Genomic DNA, 22,867 nt, shown 5'->3' on the forward strand with positions numbered 1-22,867 from the left:
GTATTTCAGAGATCAGACGCACGTCAAACGCAGAGCGAACAATCTGCCATCCTGCAGGAGGAGGATCAGTCCTGCGTAATCTGCTCTGTTTCACACAATTCCTTTCTTTCTCCGGAAGAGGCTTTCCCAGTAATTCTCCATGAACAAAGTTAATTTGTGGGAACGAGTGAGGACTGAAGCGGGTTTTAAACGCGGACGCGTCGAGGTCACCGGCACTATAAAATCACGTCCGGCTCCTCATTACGGCTGACAGTGCGGGAGATTCCCCGAACGAACGCCAGACAAAAGACAACAAAAGCATGTCTTTCTCTGCGTCCTCTGGCTGCAGACAGACGTCGCACGTGCTTTCATTTCCTCTGAGAATTTATAATTAATTTTGTTTAAGGGCTGCAGATCGTTGGATGTTCTGCTGACTAAACCCGTTTGTCATTTGTGGGTTTATTTGGCGAAACCTCCTTCACACCCCAGCGGCTCCCCATCGCTCATTAAATCACACTCAGTGTGTGCGTGTGTGTGTGTGTGTGTGTGTGTGCGGCTGCACTTACGCAACTCATTGTTAAACACAGGTAACAGGTGATGTGTTTTAGATTAAATGAGCTCTTTGTCACAGTTATCCATCTAACTCACCCCACAGGCTCAGGTTTGTCTGGTTAACGTGATCCCATTAACCTCTGCTGGTAGGTGATCTGCATTTAACCCATCCAAGTGTACACTCAGTAGTGAACATACACCCGGAGCAGTGGACAGCCAATTTCGGTGCCTTGCTCAAGGGTCTCACCTCAGTCGTGGTGTTGAGGGAGGAGAGAGTGCTGGTTATTCACTCCCCCACCTACAATCCCTGCCGGACCGGAGACTCGAACCCACAACCTTCAGACCTTCAAAATGTATGTATGTTAAAGGTTTGTATAAAATGTATTTTATAAAAAGATAAAAATATATATTTATAGACTCTACTCTAAAGGTTCACAGTTTAAGTTTATAATTGTGACATACAATGTCATAACATTTGATCTGAACAAATCTGCTTAATATCAATGAAAAATAAAGTGCTTGCAGGATTCCTAAAGAAAACAAAACAATTGTAAAACAATCAAATAAATACAGATGTTAAACATTCTAACTTTTCAACTTGGATTTCACAGGTTTTTCAGTTTGTATATTTATGTTCCGCGTGGAATCGCCGAGACCGCGACGTGAGCACCGCCCCAACTGCACAAAACTCTCCCGAATTACGAGAAAGCTGCAGCTGCGCGGCGGGCGGTAGAGTCAACCCCGCACAAAGGCTCTTCAACACGGGATGCGACAAAGCGTCAGAACCGAGGTTGCGCTCGCGCCGTGGTCCCGGAGCGGACATTACCACAAAAGCCCAAATGGCGCCACACTTCAGCTTTGTACACCGAAACAAGAACTGGAACAATTCTTTCATCCTCCATTACTGGCAGCGAACTATATTAACGCTAACATTAGTGGAGTGCCCTGATGCTAGTATTTCCTGTCTCTGTTTAAGTTCAGAGATATCTAGCGGTCGGGATATGAACTCAAAACGAAACAACTGCCATGAATTATTATTATTTTTTTTTTTTTTAAATATCGATATTCCGTTTTGGAGAATCGATACAGTATCGCCAAACAAAATATTGCGATACTCACGTCTATCGATATTTTCTTACACCCCTAACAAGTAACATTCTCTTGATGATCCATCTGGTTAAAGAAAGTTCTGCTCTGAGTGCAGCACACATGAACGTCAAACTAATGACTTTGCAGAATCATACAAACATCAGCTATCAGTCATACAGCAGTAGTTCTGCAAAGCGTTCTGCTTTTCCATAGTTTTTCAAATGTAAACATGCATCTGACGGACATGTTTGCCGTTCTAAAAATGCGCCGCTCAAGTTAAAAGCAGCTCGCGTTTTTCCCATTCTACTGTTGCGTCTCGTGTTTTTTTATTCTGTGTGAACAGCCGCTCAGGACTAGCGGTATGTTCTATATTCTTCTTCACAGAGCGTGTCACCCTCAAGCGCTTCATCAGCTACGCCGTCATTCGCTCACATTGACTGTTAACTGGCGGATCGTCAACATGTCTAATCATAACATTTCCTAATGTTTTTATTCAAAACCGTGATTAAAAAATAAATAAATAACTAAATAGAAAAGTAAATAAAAAAAATACATAATAATATAAATTGTGGCAAAACATGCCATTTCAATTTATCGATACAACAAAAATATTGCCCAGCCTTTACTACAACATTATGCAGTTTTTTCTCCACTGACGCCATGCATTCTGGATAACTTTGCATGTTTCCCTGTGACGTCTTCCATGTTTCTACAGGCGCTCTTCATGGTGTGCCGCCCCGTGACACTGCATTCGGCCATAATTACACAGCGCTGTGTGGAGCTTCTCCTCTCAAGAGTGTCATTAGTTGAATTAAGGGCGACCCGGAGGAGGCCGATTCATCTAGCAGAAAATGACTCCAATATGCAGAGCATCAAAGCCGTCAGATAAGAGCCCTTCACTCCCGCAAACTCCCCCGCAAAACCATTAGCACATCCCCAACGCCAGCCAGCGCTCAACAAAACCAGCACAACACAAACACATCCGCAGCTCCAGTCCCAAACTTCCCCGACAGAGTGAACGCACGGCTTTGTAAAAACATAAATACAACAAATAGAATCTTCCAATCTTTTTTTTTTGGTATTAATTTAAGATTTATTTTTCGTCTTTTGCCTTTATTTTGATATTTGATATTCGTGCTTCATCTTGATTATTATAAATTATAACGCCCCCTAGGGGAGTGATTCCCAGCCCTTTTCCTGCTGCACAATTAATCAAAATAAGACCCAAATCAATAGGACTGAAACCGATATATCGGAGCACGATAAGCAAATCGGAATGGCTGATTTAAGTAAATAAATATATGTACTGTGTGAATAGAGTGAAAACACAGAACTGTTTACAACTTGTGATGAGAAGTGCTTATAGATTACTTGTAAGTGCTAATATATATATATATATATATATATATATATAAAAACACACACACACACATATATATATATATACACACAATTTAAAAATAAAAATAGTATTTAAGAAAACAACTATTATTATTATTATATTTTTTTCCCAAGGTGGTCTACTGATCAGCTAAATCTGGTGTGTGGTGTAGATGTTCCTCCAAGAACAGGGTTTGAAATCGCTACTGTAAGGAATTCGATGTTCTTTGTCATGTGGTGACAGACTGTCCTCGACTTCACAGCGTCATAATATAGTGTCATATAGATGCCTGTTCAGAGCAGTGTGTCCATCTTGCCACATCTTTGATGACCAGAACATTTAAGAGCAGAAAACCTGAAGAAGGAAATCAGAACGAACTCAAAATTATTTAAGAGCTCTAGAAACTAATTCACCCACAACAACAAGCAGCAGCTCAGGCTTCCCTGGGAAGAAAAGGAATGGGGAAAGTACCACAGCCATCTGTAGGGATCGATATCCTCATCCACTCAGACCAACCTTTACGGCTCTCCGCAGAGTCCTGCGCTTCCACACACATCCATCTCCACGGATGCTGCGCTCCATACTGTACAATTACCCATCTCCTCCTCTCCATTAATTACACATGAGGATAGATCAATAATGTCTAACGGCTCCGTCTTTAATTATGAGAATAAATAACTCGTCATTATCTGTTGTTCCATTTCTGTGATGAATAGCATCGGCGCTAATTTGAAGCGGAAGGAGGGGGTCGCTCAGAGAAACTTTGCTCGAACAAAGCCGCACTGACTTTATGTGCTGTCTCAGGTCCTTTCTACATTTCTATTTTCCAGCTCAAAGGAAGGTTCACCTGGGTTGCGAGATAAGTCAGCATGTTTCAGCAGTGAAAAGCCCTTCGGAAACGTCTGAAAGCGCCGGCGGGCCACTCGGGTCTCAGCTCCTGCGAGGCGGAAGGGTAAACCAAAGCACATTGTGCTCCACTAGCTTTTCTCGGGCCCTTTCACCCTCGACGCAGCTGTCAGAACACCAAACAACAGGCACAGCATTTTCCACAAATGCACCTCGCTCAAAGACGGCACGGGCGCTGAGGCAGCGATTCGTCTGGACGCCCGTCAATGCCTTTGTTTTTCTGTCAGGATTTTAAATTGCACCTCAGCGGACTTCCTGTGCGACTGTGTGCCGAAGATTATGCCTTCGTTCAAAGCGAAAGTCGAGGGACGGTCAGATTGGAGTCGATTGATTCACTCTCGAGCGTGTTCAGAAGAAAGGTGCCAGCGTTCCGGCTCTGGCACGGATATTTTCGGATTACCATAAAACAAGCTTTGTCTAGATGCCTCCACTGCAGGCAGAGAATGGAGCGCTTCCCGCCAATGTCATCTGTCATGATCGCGCTGGCTTTTCACTGGATTTGCCAGAGTTCCTCGAGCTGCGCTGTGGGAATCACTCTGCTTTGGATCGGCACAGACACAGATCCGAATGGAAGAGCAGCTGTTGGACTTTTCCGTGACACAACAGAGCAGAACAACACTCATCTGTCCTCAATGCAGAAGATGAGGCTATAAAAGCTCTTATCAACTAAATGAAGACACAGGAAGTGTTTTTAACATCATAACTTTGATTCTAAATGCCCAACTAATAATCGGCACACTCGTGAACACACTGTAAAAACAATTCTGTGATTTTAATGGTAAAAAACTGTGAAATGCTACAGTAAAAACCTGTTAAATGGTTAACGGTAAGTTCCTGTAAAATTTACAGGGAAAACTGTTAACTGACATTCCCAGAATTCCCTGCGTTGCATTTGAAATTTAGTTTCAAAACTGCAAAACAGATTTCAGTACTTCAATAGGTTGGTATATTAACATTATATCAGTTAATGTTAAAATCGTAAAACCTAAAATGTTCTTACCGTATTTTTTACGATAGAATTCCGGCAACCACAGCTGACGTTTTTTTTACTGTAAATTTTATGGAATTTGTTTTACAGTGTAGAATGCAAAACTGGGCAGATGTTGATCATCAACCTCAGGAGGAAAAACTAAATATAATATGAGTGGTTTTATTTGCTTTCATCCTCTGCATTCCCCCATTTGGGGAATTAATACCATTAAAATCTGTTGTATGATTTATTTTTTTTGTCAAAAAGTAAATTTTTATTGAAAATATAAGTATGGCACTAGAATGAGCAGTAACATCTAAAGAACATATAAAGCTGCTACTCAATAGTGTCGTTTGCTACAACAACTTGCATTTTCCATTCATTAAAATGTACTTATTTTCTTACTATAACTTTCTTTAAAGGGTTGGTGGAGAGTTGGAAGGTAACACTTCCAATAGTTAACATGAATGTACAATGAAAAATGTCAAAAGCATATGAACTTAATCTTATTTAATATATGTATATATTATAAATTTATAACCTTAATGTTAATTTCAACATTTACCAATGCATTATTAACATCAAATGTTGTCATCTATTGCTAAGCTTTTAATAGTATTTAATGGACTTGATTTAACAGTAACAATGAGCAGTTTTATTTATTTATTTATTTTTAATTGATTTTTTAATCAATTAAAAAAAAACTGTAATAAATGTATAGCTCATTTTAAGTTAACAAGTTACCAAATTAGCTATATGTTCTATATATAGCTCTATATATATATGTATTGGCTATATAAGTAGATTCATGTTTTGTTTTGTTTTTTTGTTTGTTTTTCTTTTTTGTAATATGTAAAAATCATGCAGTAACAGGGATGAGCACAAAACATGGGACACTGGTAAATTTTATGTTTGGTAATGAAAATGAGTTAACTAATAAATTTCCAAATGCTATGGATAAATATTAATGCAACTAACTAAATCACAATTATGGCATTGTTGTGTGATTTAGGATCAATGCTGGACGTATAGATGATAATGTGGAGACTGGCCAAAATCCCCATTTTAAGGCTAAAAACAGACATTTGATGTAGTTACTCTTCATGCTAATGGATTCTGAAATATATATGGGCGTTTTCAGGACGGGACGGTGGGGTCGATGCCTGCAGTGCTGTAGCGTCGGTGCTGATGATATTCTCCGGCTGACTGTGAGAGTGGATGTCAAATGGACATCAGGTCACAGCACATTGAACTAAATGAATTCAGTTAATCTCTTTGATGTTTCTCCATCCCTGGAGCCAAATTCTAACGCTAATGTTCCCCCTCAGGGTCATTTACAGCCCTTTCAGTTCCAGCATGTCTAGTGGCACTTTACTTCTCCAGAACTCTCTGCTTTATCCAACCAACAACCTGAATCGGAATCTGTCTCATTTGCTCTGACGCATCTATTTCCACTGGATTTTTGGAGTTTTACAGCATAATAAAAAGTTTCAAAGAACATTTGGTCACTATTTACGCATCTAATGCTGCATTGTTGGTGTTTTGTTATATAAAACACCATAAAAGCAAAAATACAAGCAGCATAACATCAGTCCACATGACTCATGCACTATATTTCAAGTCCTGTGAAGTCACATGTTGACGTTTGACCCAAAATAAGAGCCACATTTAAGTATTTCACTCATTATTTCCCCCTCCGTTGAAGTTCTAACATCATATGTGCATCAGGATGGATGTTTGTGGTTGCATGGCCACGAATAAACTTTTTTTTATGGAAAAGAGCAGCTTGAATGTTCTGCTAAACATCATCTCACATGTGTTTCCAATGGTGAGTAAATGCTGACAGGGCTTTCGTTTGGGTTTTTTGAGGTGAACCATTCCGTTAAATTTGTTTCTCTGAAAAGTCCTCGCGCCACCATGGCCACCAGCAACATTCTCGCTTCTCCATCGCAGGGATCTTTTGTTTTCTTTGATGCAGAATGCACTGTGCCTGTGACCTTGTTGGCAAATATGGGCCTGAAATCCCTGGCCAGTCTGCGAAAGGACCGAACGCATTGGTCCCGCTTCAGTGGGTGCATTCACAAATAAGACATGACCCATATTCCCACACAACACAAGCACGGCCGATTGAACGCCATGTTTTTAGGGGAAGAAAAGTATGTCAGGGCTTAACCGAGGCAAAAATGCTCTAATGCGAAGCTTAATTTCGACGCTCGCGCAGTCTGCCGCAGCCTGATATCTTACGGCAGAATATGTATTAGTTTTGTGTCATTATTCATGCTCAAGCGATGCTGCTTGACCACTGGCTGAATGTGCAGTAATTACTACAACTCGGCTTCCTTCATTCATATTAATGGATAAATATTTGTTTAGGGCTTCCTGTTCTTAATTATAACATTTCCATTTAGACCGTCATTCCAGGTGAGGCTGGGAGAGAGAAAAGCACACGATTCGTCCTCATACTGCATTTATTGAGCATGCACTGCTCCAGTATGTGTGTTCAGATGAGACACAGCAGACTCTCTGTGTGCTCAATACTCAATCACACAACGCTTTGTGCTCAACTTGACCTTCCATTCCAGTGTGACGAACGAGCCGCCAGTCGTTTTTAATCTTCCTTGACTTCCTTATGATGTTTTACATCAAATTTGATGAAGGTAAAATAATCATATTTATTCCCACCATGGTCCCGTCACATGTAATCTTTACCAAAAATCTTGTTTCGAAGTATAAAAGCAATTTCTTTGGTTTTAACGGCTTGGATTGTAATTAATATCTATTTTATCTCCAGGTTGTTGGGTAAAAGTTCAAATAAATGTCAGATAGTTAAACTCTCTCAGACAGGTACTGCACAGGATCTGATTGGATGCACAGCTCTAGTTATAAAATAAAAATATCACAAAAACTATAAATGTAAATGAAAATTAAAAATGCTTCCTTGGTAACTAACTGAAATAAGCTGATGCACTTAAATTACTAAAGCTAATAATTAATTCAATTAAAACAATGCAAATGCTAAAAAATATAATACAATTATTAAAACTATTAATAGTAATACTAATAATAATAATAATAATAACAACAACAGCAATAATAATAATAATAAAATGTATTAATTAAATTAAACTTATATACTTAATATTAAAGCACATAAAATTTAAAATTACAATGAAAATATGAAAATTGCTAATTCAACATGAATACTATAAATATGAAAATAATAAATGCTACATTCAATAAATGTAATATAATACATAATAAACGCTTTAAATAATATAAAAATAACACTAATATATTAATAATTCTGAAAGCACTGATATTATGACAATCTGGGCCAATATCATTGTCTAAATATAAAGGGGGGCTACTGCACATCTTTAATAAGGTAACAAATTGATTATTGTAATGAACATGCATGACTGAGGCGTATGTTTCTCAGACTCACAGATGGCAGGGAGATCTGAGAGTTATGAAGGACACGTTCTGCTGTATGTCCTGTAACATCGCCCTCGGTCTCCCCTGCTGTTCACATCATATCTGTACAGACAGCAGTATATACTGCACTGAGCACTGGACCCGTATGCTCAACATATCCAGAGAGATTCTCAGACTTCCCCCTGATTGAGTTCTGCTGTGCTGCGGTGTGTGTTTGTGTGTGTTTTCTAAGCGACGCGCTGCTATTGTGTTGCAGGTTTTATCAGGCTTGAGCTGCAAACAGCAATACTCTCCCTCCAACAACAGATGTGGCCACAAAGGAGCGAGAAGGAGGGAGAAAATAAGGGAAAGCAGAGCGAAAATGCTTTGCAAATAACCATGCTAATGTTTGGAGGTGGAAAGTGTATTCTTCTCTTGCATTTCTTCCATTTTAGGTCTGGCAGAATCTTTCTCAGGCCAACCAGAGGGCTGTTTTGTTTAGTAGCCGCATTTCATCCTTTCATTAAAAGATAAGTCGGGTAAAAGCCTTTTGTTGGGTCCGAATGGTAAAAACTGGGAGAGGAGAGCACTTTCACTCCGGTTTCTCCACGTGGACGCTGACACATCCAACAAGCCCTTACAAGACCACTTCGTAAGAAATGTTGTAAATGTAGCATAAAATTAGAGTTATATTGATGATGGCAAAGCTAGCGAGCGGGAAAGCCTGTCTGCTAATTAGAATATTAATCACCCCCGTTAAAAAGCTCCAAGGTCAGTGAGAGCTGAAGGAGCTTTTCCATTTTTCATTTTTCATGCTCCACCCGCCGGACGCTTTTCTAGAAATAAAACGTCATTTGCTGCATTGGGCAACTACTCAAAAACACACACACACTGAAGAAAGATACAGACAAAGCCAACATACCTGAGAAGGCTGGAAGGCAATGACAGAGCAAAGGTTAGCGCGGGGTTTTGGTCGTAAACCTACCACGTAAAACAGTGAGTCGTGTGGTGGCGCTCGTCTCCCCAACACTGTTGGAGGCGACGCATTCGTAAATGGCTTCATCACGCGGTGTCCGCAGTGGCTGGATTCTCAGAACGGAGCCCGATCCATCATCGAACTCTATGACCTACAGGTGCGAGAGACAAGATATGTTACGAGAGTTTTTTTTGCCCACAGTTGACGACGGATAATCATGCTCTCACACACACTTCATCCTGACACAGAGCTCTGGACAGACAGCGGACACCGTGACACGGCCTTCATTTACGCAGCCTGACGCGACAGAACGAACACAGGACACAGAAACAGTCTGGTTAAGAGCTGCGATTGGCTCAGAAACATGTGTTATTGCTGATATTTTGGAGATCTCTCAACTGACTGACTGTGCAAAGAAAAAAAAAAAACATGTTTATTATAGTCTGTTGTTAGTATGCTTCTTTTAAACATCAGTTCATAATTTTATGATGTATTAAAAAAAGTATCTTTTTGTAAATCATCAGCATAAATCCTTTGGTATAGTGTACATAGGAGTTCATTTAAATTCCAATGACTAGTAGTATACTTAAATTATATCAGGAGTATGATGTTATGTTCGCATACAACATATAATTATACTTTGAATATGAAAACTATACGTAAAAGTGTACTTTCACAAACTAAAACGTGGGCTATATAAGTATAGAGCTAGTAAAAGTAGAGTTCATTTGTAGTATACTGTAGTTCATGAAAAAAGAAAATGTAATATAAAATTAGTTGTGTACTCAGAGTTTACTACTAAAATATGCATAAAAGTGTACTTTTACTAAAAAGCGGGCCGATTTAGACATCAGTAGCATTGAATATGCACACAACAGACCTTACAAAAGAGTAGTATACTCTGAAGTTAATTGTATTAACTTAAGTGAAGTTCAAGTATATATTCCATGTGTACTTTATGTAGTAAGTATAGTATTTGCAGTGCACTAGTTCTATATTTGTACGTATTGCAACTCATTTCAGAACTAAATTGGCCCACTCTTTGGTTTATAGAAGTATACATGCAAGTGTACTTTGCAAGTAACAGTAAACGTTGGGTACACAACTGGTTTTCTTTGTATTTCAAGTATACTGTGAACTATACTACAAGTGAAATTACAGGTATAAATGTTAGTTCTATACTTCAAGACTTTATTCAAGTGCACTTTGAAATATACTAGTTTAATACTGTCTAAGTATAATTGCATGTTATCTTTAAATGAGCTTTTTGTTATATTTAAAGTTTACCGTTTACTTTTTTTATGGCCTACGTAAACTACTAGCTTCTTATTTTTACCCTTGAAATAAAGTTCAGTTGAAGTTCAGAAATTGTTTCCTCTGATAATAGCTTATAATAAAAGCCTGTGTGAATCATGTCGGATTCAGAACTCTCTTATAAGAAATGTCAGTAAAGCCAGCCAAATATGTATCTGTTTCTGCATGGGTTAATAACACGGTGTACAAAAAAGTCAGATTCATTTCCACCATGTATTATTTACTCTAAGATTCTCCACCGCAAACTGACTTATTATAAACTTGTAAATATATGCTGGCGTTGAGTAAAAGAAACCAGTGTGAAGGAAATGTAAAGAAACTAAAGCATTATATGGCAAGTATACTTAAAATAATAAATTATACTCATAAGTATACTTGAGCATATATCAATTGTAAAAGCCAAGTATACTTAAGTGCAATTTTAAAATTAACTATACTTAAGCATATCTCTCTCTATATATTCTGTCTTGTAAAGCACCGGGCAGAAACCAGTCACCACAGGTTTGAGAAGCTGGCTTTGGTTTCTGTAAAATGCTCAGTGAATGTCTGAAGGCGATGCTAATTCTTAAGCCAGACGTTTCACGATAAACCCGGGGCTTTAAGAGTGGGATGGCGTGGTCTGGCCCACTCTTAAAGCGGATCGCATGGAGCATGAAACGAGAATGGAGATGTGACGTCACAGGAACAAACATCATCAGACAGTCGATTAGCCTCGACGCCAGACGGACGGGACACAGGACGCTCACAGACAGGTTTAGTTGCTGGCAATCGGGAGATGTATACTCACTTCTGACAGAAACAACCAGGAAGGATTCTCCGTTTTACAAACTTAAACACATCAGTGGTCATACGCTGCGGCTTTTCTTTCACCGTCACTTTTCACGCAAAGAAATGCGAGTATGACCACGCGCTCACACGCATGCGCTCATGAGCCGGCTAACGGAGCCGAGTAGAAACTGAGAGTTAAACGAACGTCTGAACAAGATATTAGTAATGAGTGGCATGGGTGAAGGTGAAGATGCAGCGTTGCGGATCGAATGTTAGCGTATTAGTGGCTGTTAGTGCTGTATAGCATGTGATGAACGCTGATAAGATTTGCTTTCTGAAGACGAAAAGGTGCCGTATCAGGCGATAAGCGTCCGTAGATTAGCCGCCGCTAAGTGTTAGCGAACAGAAGATGAAGATGGTTGTGCGGAAAGATGACGCAGAAATTAATACAAAATCTTATCAGTGTTCGGCTGTGATGTGTTACTTCATCATGCCGGGCTGAAATGGTGATCCAAAAACAGATAAATAAACATACAGGACTGAGCCGCGTGAGGCCGCGGAACATGCGCTGGGAAGCAAATGAGACGCTCAACACAAGAACAAAAATAACTTTTGGGAACCAAGTGCATTTCAGAAATGCAAAGCGCATGTTTGACGAAAGCATCTGATCCATCATTTCCATAAATGAAGGTCATTCTTATGAACTCATGCTGTTGAGATCAGCGGCCGGATTCACAAAGCATTCTTATTTTACTGTCATTTTTATTTTATTTTATTTTATTTAGTTTGTTTTATTTTATTATTGTATGTTTATTTTTGTAGTGTCTGTTTTCATTTTAATTTTAGTTGAAGTGTATGTTTGTAAACAGCGTCTGCTCTTCTGTGTCATCTGCGTCACACGGATATGTTGTTTTCATTCAAATCACATCACAACACCGTAGGAAACATATCCGGCGTGACACAGCTGACACAGAAGAGCAGACGTGTTTACGTCCAGCGGATATTCACCAAATTGACGCAGACAAATTCAATTTTTCCTCCATTTTTTTTCTTTTTTCTTTTGTGCACAAAGTATTCTCATAGCTTTGTAAAATCCCGGTTGAATCCCTGATGTCAAATGGATTATTTTACCGATCTCCTTGCTACATTTGGACTTGGGAACATTTCAGTTATGGGAGTCAGAGAGCTCTCAGATTCCATCAAAAATATCTTAATTTGTGTTCCGAAGACGAACGAAGGTCTTACGGGTTTGAACCACATGAGGGTGAGTAATTAATGACTGAAATTTCATTTTTTTGGGTGAAGTAACCCATTAAGTGCCACTTCCCCCTATTTTCTAACTTAACCCTTGTGCAACCATATGGACATGTTTGACCATTTATTTATTTTTTTTTATAATTTTGCCTGCGTTAATGCTAACTGCATACATTTTGGCTCAGGTGTGTATTTTTGGGAATTGTAATATTCCACCCTCATTTCTTTTAATAAATCTATTTTGCACTAGGTACAAAAAATATGTCCTCAGCGCCTTTTGGACAAAACTGTCCCCACTGAAACCATTAAAACTGCTATTTTGAATCGCAGTGCCGTTTAACTGTAATTGATGCAATATTTGTTAATATGTTTTCATTCTGTTGGGAAGGCTTCAAAATGTATTTATTTTTACCAGATGGTGCCATTTTTTTCATGTTTGGTCTATAAAGGGTCTATAAAGCAAATACTTGCTTCATTCCTGTTTTCTGCTTCTGCGTATTATTGAGCCAATTGGATAAATAATGCAGCTATAATTGTGTGTGTGTGTTGGTATGGATGTCAGAGTGTGGTTTGTATGTATGTCATAAAAAAAAAGTATACGTGTGTATATGTGTGTGCTTGCAATAATTGAGAGAGAAAAACTCAACAGCAAATCACAAACCCAACCACTGTGAGCACCAGCGGAGTTTTGCTGGCATCTAAAGGGGAAATCTGGTACTGCGCCCAAACATAATTTTACTGAAGGCTCATTTTTTAGATTAGATATCAACCTCAAATTTGGAACAAAACTTGTTTAGATTTGTGGCTTTGATTTTCTAGCAAGTTTAGAGTTCAACATGTTTCATAAAATATATATTTGATATAAAATATTGTTCATAAAGCATTTTCATAAACTTCTATAACTTTTTTTTGTTTTCACTTTTTAAACTTAATAATCTGCCATGGGTCTTTAAAATGAGAGCAAACTTAAGTCTGTGCTCCCAAGCTTCATATTTTTATGACCGTTATTTGACGGACATTTTTGTCCACTATGGACTTGTGTAACTTTTTTTTTAATGATGCACAAGGGTTTAGTAGTGTTTTTATTTTTTTATATACCATTGTTCTTAAGACAACCTGCAACTTGTCTTAAATCCCCCCCAAAAAAACTATTTAAGAAATGTATCGGGTTGAATCAAATTAATTGTTACTTTGCACAAAACGAGATAAACGCAACAGAATGATCCATCTTAAAACAGGCTCATTTAAAATAATTGTTTTAATTTGCATTAAAAATGTGATGTTGATTGCTGGACTTTGGTCAAGCAAGTGGCGATGAAAATATTTTGTGTGCTTTTTCCAAAAATACTAAAACATTTATTCCTAAAACTTAAAAGGACTTAAGGAGAACTGCACTTAGGAACTATTCTTTAACTTTTATTATTATTGCTATTATTTTTTTGTTCCCTTGTTTTTTTTTCTAAAGACGATTTTCGTGAATCCGGCAGCGGGACATGAGTGATCATGCATGTTAGTGGTGGGAGGATATGCTAATGAGTGGGTGTGGCTGAACTGATGGGCGTTGCTAATGGGCGTGGCTGTCGTTAGCATTCACTTGTCGAGCATTTTACATCAGAACAATAGACCTAATACCTCAAAACGCTGGTTGCTGACTCTCTTCCCCTTCTTGTTCCACACGATCTTGGGCCGCGGGTCGCCCGTAGCCTGGCAGATGAAGGAGGCGACGCCGCCCTGAACGCCCGTCTGATCGTTCGGGGTTCGCAAGAACTTTGGTGGAGCTGAAAGACAGAAAGAGGGAAGATTACACACCTGATTCAGACAGATACTGAACAGAGACGAGTTACACAAAAGAAGAAACACAATCACATGAACAGAGCAGAGATGTGACGATAGTCCTATGAACACTGAAGACAAAACCACTCATGAGTTAATGCATTTAAAAACAGAGAAACAAAGAACGTTTTATATCAGAACAACAGACTCAAACTTCACAACTAGTTTTATTATTATTATTAAATTAAAGCAATTTCTGATTTTTCATAAGTGTTTTACCCCCCCCCCCCCCAATTCAGTTGGTATTTGTGTGCATGCTTACTATTTTATTCTTTAATTTATTTAGTTCCCATCAAAGCATGACTGGGCCAAATACAGATGTAATTACCAACACACCAAACATTTTCATTTCCCTCAGAAGTTAGTGTTTGCTAGTGATGGAGACGAGCGGCGACTGCATCCCATCAGAGCCACGAGATCAGAAACCCCATTTATTTTAAGAGTTTTACATCATGACCTGAGTGCTGTTTATTAGGCGTCATTAATAGAGCAGACGGTAATGAATCCCAGAGTCCAAAATTAACACTTGCCACGATCCAAATGAGGTAAAAACTGCAGAATGAATATTTGTCCTGTAACATATTTAGCAACATAATGCATGATTTAAATGCTATATAAGAACAACTCCATCTGGCTGATGTAAGAGACACAAGATATCAAAATCAAACACATTCAGATGACTGAAGCGCCAGTGACTGACACACGACTGAAGATCGAGGTAAAAATAGTCCATATTTCACATGCACCGCAGAGGAACAGTGTAAAACAATCGACCAATCAGAGGAATCTTGAGTGCTCTGACACTACTGTTCATTTAAAGAATATTTCTATTGATCGAGGATGCAATAAACTGATCAAAAGGGACAGTAAATACATTTATAATGTTACAAAAGATTTCTGTTTCAAATAAATGCTGTTCTTTTGAACTTTCTATTCATCTGTGAATCCTGAAAAATAAAATGTATCAGTTTTCACAAAAATATTGTGCAGCACAACTGTGTTCAACATTAATAATAATCAGAAATGTTTGTTGAGCAGTAAATCAGTATATTATTATGATTTCTGAAGATCATGTGACACTGAAGACTGGAGTAATGATGCTGAAAATACAGCTGCATTAATTTAATTTGAACATATATTCATACAGAAAACAGCTACTTTAAATTGTAATAATATTTAAAAAATGTCACTATTTTTGTTCAAATAAATGCAGCCCTGGTGACCAGAAGAGACTTCTTTAAAAAAAAAACATTAAATTATTATTGTTGTTGTTATTATTATTATTATTAATAATAATTTACTTTATTAATATTTCAAATTAGTTAAAAAAATTCAATTTTAGAATTGAAATATTATTATTACTATTTTATTACAAAACATTTGTACAACTATTTGGAGATAATTAACATTATTTTAGTATTAATTATATACTATTATGCAATTTATTAATGTTTTGAATTAATATTTTCCGTTTTCTTTTTAATTTCAGTCATTTTATTATGCGCTTTCATCATTTTTATCAGCTTGTTTTAAATAACATTTCTTTATAAGTATAATTTTTGTAGTACAATTTTATTCAGTTGCTAATTTTCTCTTAATGTTTAATCTAACATGTATGCTTCCTTTAATTGAACTGACCCGTGTTTTAATAGTTTTAGTTAGTAATAAGAGCAGTGTCACATCTCTGGTTTGACGGATCACGGCGGTGAGCACTTGTTCCCTTGTTAGAGAGCTGTGTGCTCGAGGCAGGCAGTTAAAACAGGATGTGACATACGTGTCCCATAGTCCCTGTCTATAATTGGATCTGTGAGCGGGGTGTCACCGCCGCAACCAGAGGGATTTTACTGAGTCGTCCAAAATATCTGCCGTCGCTGCCAACACCCACCGCCTCTCTCGCGCTCTCTCGCTCGCTCTGTACTTCAAAGAGCAGTTTCTCAGCATGTAAATATGTAAAATCGTATCTGAACACGCGCCGAATAACACATCAAAGATGCGGCTGTCAGTGAATCTGCTCTAATGGCGTTTGGGTCGACAGTAAACCCTGCTCAAGAGCACGTGTGTGTGTGTGAGTGTGTGTGAGTGTGTGTGTGAGTCTTCAAGCATTGAGGATGATTTTGTTGTCCTCTCGATTCTTAAAAGAAATATTGGGTCCATCCAATTCTGAGATGAGGACAGAGAGTTCCTCCTTATCAAGGAGCAGTGGGATTATCACGGGAGAATCAGAGTTTACTTTAGGATGTCAGTGGCGCAGTTTGATGCTTTGCTAGCGATACTAGAGCCACATATTAAAAAGAAGAGCACCGATTTCTGTGAACTCAGTGTGCAAGGATCTATATACAGTGGCTTTGAGCTCTCAAAATGCTTGCTACGGATGCGAAAAACTGAAAAAAATCGAACCTGATCCGAATTTTGTATTTATTTATTTATCTCTTTTATTTTATTGTATTCTTTTATTTTTTTCTACTTTTCTTTTTATTAATACTTGTATTCTATATAATTGCACTGTCCTTGGAGCAGACCTGACTTACATTTCACTGCTGGTTACTCTGTATAACTGTGTATGTGACGAATACATAATCTTGAATCTTGAATTGTTTTATGACGGACTAAAATTTCGGAGGCAGTGCGCAATGACCTTAACTGCTGCAAAATATGTCCAAAAAGTATAATATTCATTATTATTATTATTACTGCTACTAAGGTGTTTACATGAGTTACATGTCTATAATGCGCTTCGATAATGCGACTAAAATAGGAGTACTCCACGTCTTAATTTGATTTGTGTTTACTTCGAGGTAATCAAACATCTCTGTTTACATGGTAGATTCTTAATCTTAATCGTGTTAAAATCTGAATATTGTTGTCTGTGTAAACGTACTGAATGTGAACTGCCATTTCCAGTGACGAACAAACAGATGTGATATCAGCTGTGTTTTTGATTTTTGTTTTTTTTGATCAGGTCATGTATACAATGGTTTAATGTATTTTTGATGCATAATGCATTCAGTCTCAGACACGAGTGCTGCAGTCTAATGCAATGCTGCATGGCTTCCGCTTCATTCATCACTCTGGAAATGGACGTGGTGCACACTGCTTTGTGGGATACGCTGTGTGTCGTGCAGTAAGCTCCTCTGTGTTGATGCAGTATATCATCTGGGCATTTCACGAGCACAAACAGTTCTGTCTGTCAGTCCATCAGAAGACATTTGTGTCTTTTCTCTTCTTCAGAAGCGACTGACACGTTCAATTTCTCCTGCGTGAGCGGCTTGCATTCGCTGTCTGTCAGAGACGCTTTCATGATTAAAGTCTATCAGATGAGTGTCTCTCACAAACACTGCGCCTTAAAGACGCCGTTAACCTCCCAACATCACAAATACACACCTCCTGTCTTTGCTTGTGAGATTTATTAGATATCTATCATCATATCACTGTATGATCACATGAAGCTGCAGTTTTAAACATTAGATGTCTGTTTGTGGAACGAAGTAAATCATCTTATGCCATTTAACTCAATTGTACATGCATTGTTGTCTTCATTCATCCAGCTCAATTGTTCAACACTAAGTTATCGTTGCTGCATTGCATTATAGTGTAAAAAAATAAAATAAAATAAAAATAAATAAAAATAAAAAGTAAAAAAATCTAATAAAAAATGCTGTCATTTTATTAGATGAATATTTTTTGGCCACTACTTTAAATAGACACTTTAAAAAACAGACAACACAACTTTACCACATACACACACACACACACACACACATGCTATTGCTTTTAGAAATAATGTTTGTAATGATATTCACAAAAGTGCATTTCTTCATTGACGCTTTAAACACGCTGTCACAGACGCTGCTGTGTGACCAAAACACACTAAACATGCCTGAGTATCACTGGAGCATCAGGACCAGCGCAGATGTTGTGCACCAGCACACCTGTTACCACCCACCTCACGCTCAGGTGTGTCAGAGTACTGCGTGTGACCGGTGACCTCCATTACACACCAACACACAGCGACACACACACACACACACCTCAAGGGGAAATGCCTCAAATAAATGCTACTTGCTTTGATATTTAATGCAGTGGCATTCAGTCATTTTTCAGTGTGATGCAATTGTTTCAATACGTCTTTTGGTGCTGCCGTGTATTGCAGTTGCTCCTAAAGACTGCAGGATTGCTTATATCACACATACACACTCGTGTGAGAGCAGCGTGACCTTTCACACCGCATTAATTTAATGGTGGTCTGTGAGAATGTTTCAAACCATTTTCACAGCACAGCGACTTTATAACGGCCACAACAACATAAAATCTGCCCTGCCAGAGGTGACCGGTCCACACACACCTGACAGACACACACACAGCCGTCTGTCTGACACGTCTCATGCAACACGAACACATACACAACACTGTTTTCAAGCGACAGACGCCAGGAGAAGTTATCAAGTGTCGTTCCAATTGCTGATTGCATTTCTCCACATTCACTTGCATCAGCGACTGAGATCGTAGAGTGAGATGTGGACCAAAAGATGTGTTTGTGTTTATAAACACATGTATGAGGCAGTGTATGAGGCTGACCTCTACAGAAGCTCATCTGGCATGTCTGTGTGTGCGTGAGCTCCATATGGCTGACGCTCAGCTAATGAGAATCTCTGGAGAGCGACAGCTCACGGGACCTGAGTGATGATCTTTCCTCTGAGCGCCAGCGTTTTAACGCCAGATGACGACCTTCGATAAGAAAGACATCATCTACTCGTGCGATTTGATTCATGGGGCGACTTCGCCAACATCCGTTATCACCGGATTCCCGCCGACGACGTGGCCAGGCTCCTGACCTCCAGGGTTTCCGTTTGGCAACAAGGCAACGGCAGCCGCAGAGAGACACACAGATATTTCAATCGCGTAAGAGTCTGATGATCTGATGTTCTCCGTCTTCCTCCTCACCTGATAAAACAACGGATCCTCTTATGGAAGGATTTTGGATTCTGAATCACACGGCGGGTCACGGACATCACCTGGTTGCCCAGGCAACAGCGGCTGTCACTTCACAGCCCACGCAGGTCTCGGCTCATGTCAAGGTTTGACGAACGCCTCCGGCCACGTTTATAGTCTGACATTTGTGTTCCTATCTTTACTTGTTGGTGTTCACTAACAAAAACACCTTTTTGAAAACGTTTAAGCAGATGACGCAGATATGGGTCAGAGCAGATTCCTGTGAGACTGTACATCAACACTTCTGACAATATCAGAGCCACCTAATATTTAATTCTGTGACCGTGTGTGTGTGTGTGTGTTTAGCTCGAGGATCTAGCCTTGAGCGTTTGTGTGCGATGGCCCATGGTTATCCCACAAGAGTAAACCAGCTTTCTCCTCACTACTATTTACCTCAACAGCCGATTACAGGATCAAGGACAAAGTGTACGTATGATGACGGGAACAAAGTGCAATACTCTTGCAAAAAAAAACATGCACCCTTTTACCTCTCATCATGTTGGTTTTCTTTCTAAAGCTCAAGGCTGGCAAATGGAAGGTTTCTGGTTTTTAGATTTAATCATGAACTCTCACCCCTGGTTACTCCAGGAGAGCTGTCCTGCAATAAGTCAACAGTAAGTTACTTGGAACTAGTGTTGCTTTCGTCAACGAAATTTGTGACTAAATATCGTCATCAATGAACCTTTATCACGTGACGAAAACGAGACGAGACGCAGCGTAAATGCTGGTCTTGTGACGATGACTATAATTAAATGTATAATGCAATATTGTCGACGAATAAAAATGAGACTAAATGTGGTTTACAAAATAAAAACTATGCTAAAATGTCTCTTCATTTTCATTGACCAAAACGAGACTAAACTAAATGTTGTAACGTTATTTTGTCTCGTTTAGTCACGTTATTATTTTGCAATATTTCTGTTTTCTGTGTCACTTCAGGGGCTGCATCAGGTTGCGCTGCGCAGACGCAAGCGACGTCACTTCCTCAAGCCCCACTCGCGGCATTATTTAGATGACAACAAATACAGTGGTGTGAAAAAGTGTTGGTCCCCTTCCTGATTTTTTATTTTTTGCATGTTTGTCACACTTTAATGTTTCAGATCAAACAAATTTAAATATTAATCAAAGATAACACAAGTAAACACAACATGCAGTTTTTGAATGAAGTTTTTTATTATGAAGGGAAAACAAAATCCAAACCCACATGGCCCTGTGTGAAAAAGTGCTTGCCCCTAAACCTAATAACTGGTTGTGCCCAGTGACCCTTAGCAGCAACAACTGCAATCAAGCGTTTGCGATAACTTGCAATGAGTCTGTTACAGCGCTGTGGAGGGATTTTGGCCCACTCATCTTGGCAGAATTGTTGTAATTCAGACACATTGGAGGGTTTTCGAGCATGAACCGCCTTTTTAAGGTCATGCCACAGCATCTCAATAGGATTCAGGTCAGGACTTTGACTAGGCCACTCCAAAGTCTTCATTTTGTTTTTCTTCAGCCATTCAGAGGTGGATTTGCTGGTGTGTTTTGGATCATTGTCCTGCTGCAGAACCCAAGTTCTCTTCAGCTTGAGGTCACGAACAGATGGCCGGACATTGTCCTTCAGGATTTTTTGGTAGACAGCTGAATTCATGGTTCCATTTATCACAGTCTTCCAGGTCCTGAAGCAGCAAAACAGCCCCAGACCATCACACTACCACCACCATATTTTACTGTTGGTATGATGTTCTTTTTCTGAAATGCTGTGTTACTTTTACGCCAGATGTAATGGGACACACACCTTCCAAAAAGTTCAACTTTTGTCTCGTCAGTCCACAGAGTATTTTCCCAAAAGTCTTGGGGATCATCAAGATGTTTTCTGGCAAAACTGAGACGAGCCTTTATGTTCTTTTTGCTCAGCAGCGGTTTTCGTCTTGGATCTCTGCCATGCAGGCCATTTTTGCCCGGTCTCTTTCTTATGGTGGAGTCATGAACACTGACCTTAACTGAGGCAAGTGAGGCCTGCACTTCTTTAGATGTTGTTGTGGGGTCTTTTGTGACCTCTTGGATGAGTCGTCGCTGCGCTCTTGGGGTAATTTTGGTCAGCCGGTCACTCCTGGGAAGGTTCACCACTGTTCCATGTTTTCTCCATTTGTGGATAATGGCTCTCACTGTGGTTCCCATGTTGTGTTTACTTGTGTTATCTTTGATTAATATTTTAATTTGTTTGATGATCCGAAACAAAGTGTGACAAACATGCAAAAATAAATTAAAAATCAGGAAGGGGGCCAACACTTTTTCACACCACTGTATGTTAACATGTTTGGTTGGTAAAATGAATGTTGTACATTTAAATCAGAGCGTCTTCCTTGTCTGGCATGGATGTATTCTTAAGTCTATAAGGTAACAATAATATAATAAGATTGTTTGAAATGGGTTTGGCTAAAAGAAAATGTTGGTTTGGTCTATACTACTAGTGCAGTGGTGGGCCATCAGGGGAAGCAGGGCCTTCTCTGCTGGCCCTATAAAAAACAAAATTGTGTGAAAAATGTTTTTGATTATTTAGGTATCATTTTCATTCGTGTAATGTCCACTAAATCGCCTATGATTAGTTTAGTTGAGGTTGAACTGGAATATCCTACATAAAAAAGTCAAGAGGCCAGCACTACTACCCTTTTGTTGAAAGTCGTCACATCTGATTTGTTACAAGCATTAGTGACAGAATCATCAGCCAATCAAATTTTGACTTTCAATGACAGCCCGCCCTCTGGGTCCAGCTACGTGCCCAGTGCTACCCCCAGCATTAGACCGCCCCTTTAATCAGGGATTTCTAAGGTACGAACATGAAAGTAAACGAAAATAAATTGACAGCTGCAGTCATCGGCGCCTACACCAGATCTGGTTGCCGATCTACTAAAAACGCTTGCAGACAAAAGGGAATAACTGAGAAAGGAAGACCTACACCCAAAATGAATTTGCTAACAAAGGCCAGCAAAGGTTTTATGCACCATTTCAACGATTGCAACTATGCTTGGCTAACAGCTAGCACAAAGCACAAGTTATTTTGTTGGCTGTGTTTACTTTTAAATCCAAGTAAAGTGGCATGGAATGACAGACCCATGGACTTTATTTACAAGTGACAGGTGAGTATTGTTTCATGCACATTGTTATGGAGGTGTAGGTGGTGTGTTGATAATACTGTGGTGCGGTGTGGTGTGTGGATGTCCAGAATTTGTACAGTTTTGCTGCTTTTGGCGCGTCGTCATTTTAGAGTGATATGAATGTGCACAGTGACCCGTGTATTGCGCGGATTACTTTTACTGACCATGTAGGGAAATTTACTCTGCATTTAACACACCCCAATCTAGCCTACTATTAAAATAGTTGATCAGCTGTCATTGTTTGTTGAGAGCCTGTGTGCAGCATAATGTGGCATAAATGTTTCCGTTGACTAAAACTAGACAAA

At 39.1% G+C, this 22,867-nt stretch overlaps 1 protein-coding gene across 6 annotated transcripts in view; it reads right to left on the reverse strand.

The window, feature by feature from the left end:
* Positions 1-22,867, reverse strand: part of LOC306873149 (receptor-type tyrosine-protein phosphatase delta-like) — a 143,735-nt gene that overhangs the window by 86,191 nt on the left and 34,677 nt on the right. For all 6 annotated transcript variants that reach the window (XM_079422226.1, XM_079422223.1, XM_079422225.1 and 3 more), the window contains exons 3-4: positions 14,236-14,381; positions 9,277-9,418 (exon numbers count right to left, since the gene is read on the reverse strand). In XM_079422226.1, the coding sequence (XP_079278352.1) occupies positions 9,277-9,418; positions 14,236-14,381 (288 nt within the window). The remainder of the gene's footprint in view (positions 1-9,276; positions 9,419-14,235; positions 14,382-22,867) is intronic.

This window comes from Barbus barbus (genome assembly GCF_936440315.1).
Source record: "Barbus barbus genome assembly, chromosome: 1".
Classification (NCBI taxonomy): Eukaryota; Metazoa; Chordata; class Actinopteri; order Cypriniformes; family Cyprinidae; genus Barbus; species Barbus barbus.